The following is an 8,145-nucleotide window of genomic DNA, read 5'->3' as shown; positions in this document are numbered from 1 at the left end:
TTTATTTATTCTTAAAATTTATTTTCTTTTAATTTTACTTTCTCGCCGATATTTTAGTCTTGCCTTTCTCTGAAACCTACATATTTAAACATCAGTATAACAATTATGGCTGAAATTAAGAATAATAAGTAAATTGGACGAAATATTTTTAAAAAATTTGTATCCATGAACGTGGTTTTTTTTGGCAAACGATTTTTAAATTACAAGATTGCATCTTTTGCATTATGATAAGTATTATATGTAGTTGTGATTTTGGAATTATTTATAAAATCACTAACAATTATTCAATACTTATCCATTTTTTCTTGAAGTAACCTTTATTAAATATTTCGTTTTTTAATTTGGTATTTTGCTTGATACACATTAGCTTTTGGTTTCTAAAATTCAATTAATGTTTTTTTCTTATTATTAATTATTTATTTCTTAGTATGTATGAGCTATTTTTTGGTTAGTTATTATAAGAATAATAATAACGCAATTACGATTCATTTTAATTAGCTATCGCGTGTAAATAAATTCACTTTAGTTAAATATACCATAGAATATTTATTAATATTAATAATGCAGATATTTCAAATACATGAATACTTTTCAAGTCAAACGTAATTTCTTAAATATTTTTAAGCACTACAATAAAGTATTAATTTATATTTATGTTCAAGTTTAAATAAAAATGATACGACAATTTATTTAATATAATATCCACAAAAGCATTTAAGCTTTATGCAAGAACGCGTCTTATGCAGGCAAGTGTAATTAGATTTAAATATAATTTTTTATACAATTTGAACATTTATTACATAAAATTTGGTCGCGTTCAATTATTCATTTGAATATCAAAACTTTAATTAATATTCATATAAAAGTTATAATCGAAGTAAAAACGCTTTAACATATATTTGAACTGAAATTCTTATTAGAGTACATTAATAAAAGTGAATTTTTATTTTATCTTTAATTTAGTAAATTCAAAAAAATTATTGTACATATATAGTTGTAAGGTTATTTAATAACAAAAGAATAAATTAATAAAAGTTTTAATTACATAAATAATAAATACTAATGGATCTGCATAGATCTCAAAATGTTTATGAAATATGTGTATTAATAATATAATTTTAGCGATTTGTTTTGAATACTTTTACCAATATACAAATTTACTAAACATAAATAAATATTAAAAATTTTTAATATCACAATTAAGTAATAATTAAACAGCAGTAAAACTTTCTATATAACAAAATAAACTCTTTTTTTGATTTTAAGACTTTTATTTCAATATACGCTCCATTTTTAATAAATAATCTAAAAATATCATAAAATATTAATTAGCATTAAAAGCAAATTATGTGAATCGACAATTTTATATTTCTATTAATGAGAAAAATATAATACATAATTTTCTTTTTATTGATTTAAATTAATGATTAAAAATCTTTATTAAAAATAGATTTATTCTTAAATTAGATTTATATATCACTTTGAAGAAAAAAGTGTTAAGACAGCAAATATGATTAGTTAATTCGCTCCAAGAATTCATATTTTTTACATAATTTTTGCAAATATAGTCTTGTATTTAAAAAATTTTTTTGATACACAAGTTTTAATGATAGCCAATAATTTATTTCAATTGAAATACTCGTTAATTGAGAACGTATATAATTGCAATAATATAATTTTTATCAAATACCTACACTCATAATAAATTTTGTAAAAACGTTCGTTTACGGTATTAGGCAAAGGACATGTAATGATTTTATGTAAGAGTTACAAGATATCATTTCGCAAAAATAACGAGAAAAGATTCAAAATTCTTATTGTTAAATAAACTGTGTATTGTGAATATAAATGCCTATATTAACATTTTATTCGATTTGCTAATAAAATCGCTTGTAAATAATACTGTACGATAAAATTTTGATGTAGAACATATAAATTTCATGAAAGTAATATTTTTTAACTACATAGAACTTAAATAAATAAATTGAAATGGTTTCATTTGTGATAATAAGCAAATGATAACTACATTCTCTTAAAAATACTTGAATCATCAATTAATATATTAATAACTTACTTTGATTATAATCATATAATATAATGGCTTTTAAAATTAATAAATAGTTTTTGGCAAATTTAGTAAAAACCTTACTAATATTTATAGTACCCTGAATTCTATAGAATTTATTTATATTGGTAAGAATAAAAATATTATAGACTTTTATCCTAAAATTAACATATAATTTCGAAACTTAATTTTACATAAATAAATACTATTATAAACTTGTTTCTGTAAATATTTATATATGTAAATATATCATTTTTTTGTTTATAATAAAAATCAAATTAAAAGTGAATACACTAATATTTTGAGGATTCTTTCTGCTTTATTGTGAAATATTAAACGTTTCAATTTTACGCATGCGCATTAGGCATGTACTATTTTGATTTGACTATAAATATAACTTCTTAAATTTTTATGAAAAAATATTTAATAATCAATATTATAGAAAATAATAAATTTAATAAGTATATAGGAAAAATTTGCGCCCTTTACAATAATGATAAATAACTCTACATACTTTGCTTTGAGTTGATAGAGACGGTTAACTGTAATGAAAACTGGAGGGGATATGATATAGTAGATATCTGTAGATGAAGATATGCCTTTGTGCGAATATTTATATAATTTCTTCTTCACCTATATTCTTCATTAGGAATAAACAAGCATAATGAAAGTTCTAATTTCTTCATTCTGGCTTTTTCTTAGCATTCATCTATTCATAGTGGTAGTTAGTTAATACTACAAAACTATGAATGGAGTCGTAGCTATTGTAATATTGCTACCCCCCCCCCTCCCCACCCGCGCCGCTACATAGTCAAGTATTACAAAAAAAAAAGTTTACTATCAAGTTTCAAATTTTCATAAGAGGCTCTGGCGTCGTTGGATTTTAGCAAATGGGAGCGACGCTTTAGTTTTCAAATTTCGCTCCGAAAGACAAAGAACCGGTAGACGAATAAGATACTGATTTATTTATTGTATAAAAAAACTTTCATCTTAACGAAATCTGTAATCATTGAAAGTTGTCAGTTACAAAAAAAAAAATGTGTAATTTAAAACTTTGTGTTTACGTTCTTTAAATCTAAATCTCAAATTTCTTCCTCTTTATGGAGATCTTTTAATAGAACAAATATTGTATAATTGACAGGTGTGTACAAAATGATAGTATTGTGCAGAAAAGAATGCTTTAAATGGTGACATATAATTTTTTAAAGTTTTTATATGTCCTTCATTTTATAAATTATTAAAATTATTCTCGAAGTATCGAGAACATTATCATTACCTCTAAAATATTTTACAAGTACGGGCAATATAGTTTTTTACTCTTCTTTGTAATTCTTTGTTCTTGAGAATCATCAAATAATTATTGTATTTTTATGTTTTAGGAAATTAATTTATTTAATATGGAAGAACAATCCTTTCATGAAAAAGAAGGATTGACTGACAGTTCCAATGTCAGTCGTTTGTCTGAATCAAGACCAAAATTTAAGCCTGTATTAGTGAAGAAACTGTTGGCAGATGTAAGTGATGATGACAGCGATGATCAAATTCCAAATTCTGACAATTCAGATGAAGACTGTGATGATTTTGACAGTTTTCAACCATTACCTGATGAGAGCAGCAACGAAGTGAATTCTAAAACATTATTAAGTAATACAAATATTAAAATAAATATTGCTACACAAAATGAAGGAGTTTCTGCCGTTGATGGCACTACGATATCAGTTAAATATGATAATAATAAAGTTATTGAAAATATTGATTTGAAAAAACCAAGTGATAACAATATTAAAGAAAATGAACTTAAACAAAAATCAATTCTGAATTCTTACAGAAATGATTCTTTGCAAAAAAATGAATATTCAAATAAAAAAACTGATGAAGAAAAATTATGTTTAGATAAACTTACTAAGCATAAAAGTGGTAAAAATTTAACTGATCAAGATAGCTTACATCAGTTACAGTGGCAGTCAAAGTGTACTGGAATTTTAAATAAGAGAAAATCATTACCAGTGAAAGGCCAGAGCGAGTCAAATATAAAACTAAAATCGTACTCTCCCGATATAAAATCTTCTTTTTATGTTACCAATCAAGTAAATGACGTTAAAGATAAATCTATGCAGTATTTTGAATCCTTCAATGATATAAAGGATAATGAATACTTTTCCACAAGCCAGAATAAATCACATATTATTAATAAAGAAAACGATGATAAAGCTTTGGCATCATCGATAATGCAAACGGATCAAGGAAATAATGTTATATCTAATAATTCTAATTCGATATCCAATACAACTATCAGTGTAATTGATACACCAATGAAACAACCACATAGTTCAGTAAGACCAAATCCATGTCACTCTCATAGAAACATTTTTCAAACTCCTCAAAATAAGATTGGTAATGACTATGCCAAAAATCCAATACAAACTCCAGCTACCATATTTTCACTTTGGTCTCAGCAACATATGACTCAAACCCCAATGCAAAACAAAGCTTCCGTGACACGGGAAACTGTTCAAACTCCTGTAACAAATATTTCAGGACAGTCGCAAAGTATTAGACACGAAACACCAAGGTGTGTATCAACCATACTATTAATAAGCGAGAAAAATTTAAACAGATTTAAATGTAGAAAAAGAATTCATAACAAATATTTTATCCTATAGAACATTACTTTTAATGTTATGAAATTTTCAATTTCATTAATATATATTAAATAATTAAATTATATTATTTATATAATTAAAAAATGAAGAAAATATTAAATTTAAAAAATTGAAAAAATATTTAAGTAATACATTTATACAATTAGCAATTGTATAAAATTTGGTATAACAATTGGAACAATTATCAATTGGTGAATATACCAATTGTCCATTTATTTTATAATTTCTTTCAATTATTTATAATTATTGATATTGACAGGTATTTTAGCGATGGTAAAAGTGTTCGAAGACCATTAGCAGAAACAGTGTATTCCGGTTCGGTTCACGGACCTCAACTTCCAAAATTACAAGAAGTCCCGAATGAATCTCATTCAAATCTTACGGTGACAAAAGATAATGTAAATTTAGTAACTTCGGAATGCGCGTCAGAAATGAAACCTTTATACAGTTCGTGTAATTTATCGCACGCGTCTAATGAATCTAAAGAAAATTGGAATCCAAATATGCACGATGCTGCAAAAGGCGATAAACATTCTTTAAATTCACATATTGACAATAAATCACATGTAGAGTATCATAATAATGCTTATCATAAAAATATGCAAGCTTCGAGATCAGCAGAAAATTATGAAAATTATCAAGCTAGAGAAAATAAAAGTGTACATCCACAATCTGAACAAATATCAACAATTCAGTGCTCGGTGTCACAAAAGCCTAATGTATGGAATACAAGACAGAATAAAATGATTACAGTGATAGATCAACAATATTTAGTATTGGGTGTCATTGGTCAAGGAATGAGTTGCGAAGTTGTTAGAGCACAAAATTTATCTACTTCAGAATTGCGAGCCATCAAATGTGTTAATCTCAGTAAAATGGATAAAGATTCAGCACAAGGGTGCTTACAAGAAATTTGTATGCTTGAAAAGTTAAAAGCACCATGTATCGTTCACATGTACGATTTGTAAGTAAAGATTTTATATTGTTTCTATCCTTATTATTATACTTCTGGTATCTGTAAATTAAGAATTGTTTATATTATAAGGTAATATATACGAATATATGTATACATACTACCAATGTTATTTACTAAATATATTTTTACAGTGAAATTAAACAGCCATGGGTTCATGTTGTAATGGAAATAGGAGATACAGACTTAAGTCGTTTATTGAAATCAATGTTACATGAAAAGAAGCAATTACCTTTATCAATGATACTTTATTATTGGACTGAAATGCTAACAGCGGTAAAACATATACACGATAATGGTAATATATAAATGTATCGTATATTGATTTAATATACACTCGAGAATGTTGATTTATTTCTTAAATTATTTTACTAACAGGAGTCATCCATTCGGATTTAAAACCAGCCAATTTTTTATTGGTAAGGGGCAGATTAAAATTAATAGATTTTGGTATTGCATCAAATATAAATTCTGATATGACATCTGTAGTAAAAAATTGTCCAATTGGTACGATAAATTATATTAGTCCTGAAGCATTAATGGATATAAATGCTGGTGTTAACGATTCTCCCAATCATAATGTAAAATTTAAAGTAAGTAAATATATAAAATAACAAACAATTTTGGCTTATACGCACATGTACACTGAAACGATAATTGCAGATAAGTTATAAATCGGATGTGTGGTCATTGGGCTGCATTTTATATGGACTAGTCTATGGTGTTACACCGTTCAATCATATTCGTCAGCAGTGGGCAAAGATAAGTGCTATTACGGATCCAAAACACAAGATAAATTTTCCTTTGAGGACTGGATCAGAGCCTGTGCCGTCAATTTTGATTGACGTGATGCGTAAATGTCTTCAGCGTAATCCTAAAGTCAGACCTACGGTGGCCGATCTTTTAAAGATTCCTTACCTGCAGACTAACATAGGTCCTAGTATTCCCGATATTCCCTCAAATATATTGATAAAGATAAAGCACGCGCTATCTGAAGACGAATGGCAACAACTTACCGAGGTTAGTACAGCTAAGTAAAGCTTTCCTTTTACGTAACGTCATTTGCGATATTATTATTAATCTTTTATTCTCTTATTTCAGATACTTGATAAAAAATTAAGAACATAACTAATTAATGACAAATTATGAATAATGTACAAAGATAGTTCATTTCTGTTGGATTGTATTTTGAAAACATATATATATATATATTAAAGCAACATAAAAACGGTTGCAACTTACTATTTGTAATTGTTAAGATGTTATTGTAAAAAACTTTGTAAAATTATTTTTAAATGTTCTTACTAATTTTAAACTAGGATAAAAATCTGGTTTAACAAGGTAAATACAAAATGTTACTAGGATTATTGTTTTAAATTAAAATATTTTATTATTTCACATTCGCGTGTATAAATGATTTCTATAACAAAATTAGTGTTATTCACTAACTGCTGCACAAGTCAATATTCTTTTTCAAATATTAAAAGCTTTATCACTGCTGTATTGGATAAAGAATTTTTGTAATCTCGGTTTTACTTATTTTCAACAATGATTTTGCTTTTATTTCAGCCAGTTGGTTCATCTAATGTTAACTAGTGTCCAAACATAATATAAATCGAAATTAGGTTATTGGAAAATCAAATTTCTAATTTTCTTTTTGTTTTTTTTTTTGTTTTTTTGTTTTGTTTTGTTGTCATTCATTACATTATCCAGGTACGTGTAAACGAAACGAAAATTAATTTACTACATCAAAGATTGCGCAACTGGCTTTAATGGTTATAGATTACACAGTGTAATAACAATACGTTTAACGTTCAGTAACAGATGTATTCATTTGCCGCAAAAATACTTTAAGAAAATGTTGAGAAAGTGTTTTATAAACTATCCGATGTAAAGGATCATTACAATGTTTTCATCTATGTTTTTATTGCACTAACGGCGTAACATATTTGAAAATGCCCTACTAGAACAAAAAAAAAGTTATCTTTCACTAAGAGGGAATTTGTAATTTTTTTTTGTTTTTTTTTTTTGTTTTTGTATTTTTTTGTTTTAAATTTTTTATATACTAATTTTAGTTAATGTATAGTTATACAAAAGTAATATTTACGTAACAGTTTTCTTAATTTTGCAATATTTTCAAAGTTATATTGAGTCGGAAATCAAGGAAAAAAGAATAAATTCTTATGTGCGAATGTGCACGGTTCGTAACAATTATGATCGTCTTCATCAGTAAGGACGAGCTCGCATTAAGGAGCATTAAATTCAATGTACTTTGAAAAGCGAAACAAAATGAATAAAACTTGGTACAAAATTTAAAAATTGAAAAGTATCCGTGTTGCGACGGGAAGGAATTGGATGAGAGGGAGACGTTGGAATTGGGTGGAGTTAGGCGGAGTTGTTGTGTGTATGTGTGTGTGTGGGTGTGTTTGCGTGTTTGCGCGCTT

General features: G+C 26.2%; 1 protein-coding gene across 1 annotated transcript; it reads left to right on the top strand.

Moving 5' to 3' along the window:
• The first annotated feature begins 3,006 nt into the window (after positions 1-3,006).
• Mps1 (dual specificity protein kinase monopolar spindle 1) lies at positions 3,007-6,761 on the top strand. The gene is made up of 7 exons (XM_011495551.1): positions 3,007-3,206; positions 3,445-3,825; positions 3,859-4,637; positions 4,988-5,692; positions 5,836-5,999; positions 6,080-6,294; positions 6,365-6,761. The coding sequence occupies exons 2-7, from the start codon at positions 3,463-3,465 to the stop codon at positions 6,737-6,739; spliced, it is 2,601 nt and encodes an 866-aa protein (XP_011493853.1). The 5' UTR covers positions 3,007-3,206; positions 3,445-3,462; the 3' UTR covers positions 6,740-6,761.
• Positions 6,762-8,145: the final 1,384 nt, after the last annotated feature.

This window comes from Ceratosolen solmsi, unplaced genomic scaffold (genome assembly GCF_000503995.2).
Source record: "Ceratosolen solmsi marchali unplaced genomic scaffold, CerSol_1.0 scaffold1, whole genome shotgun sequence".
NCBI lineage: Eukaryota > Metazoa > Arthropoda > Insecta > Hymenoptera > Agaonidae > Ceratosolen > Ceratosolen solmsi.
This window is presented reverse-complemented; position numbering and strand designations above follow the sequence as displayed.

What these genes read in the sequence shown, in the direction of transcription:
- Mps1 (XM_011495551.1), top strand. Translation starts at nt 3,463, where the DNA reads ATGGAAGAACAATCCTTTCATGAAAAAGAAGGATTGACTGACAGTTCC. An exon ending in ATTAGACACGAAACACCAAG is followed by an intron (nt 4,638 to 4,987) that starts GTGTGTATCAAC and finishes TGATATTGACAG; the next exon opens with GTATTTTAGCGATGGTAAAA. An exon ending in AAAACATATACACGATAATG is followed by an intron (nt 6,000 to 6,079) that starts GTAATATATAAA and finishes TTTTACTAACAG; the next exon opens with GAGTCATCCATTCGGATTTA.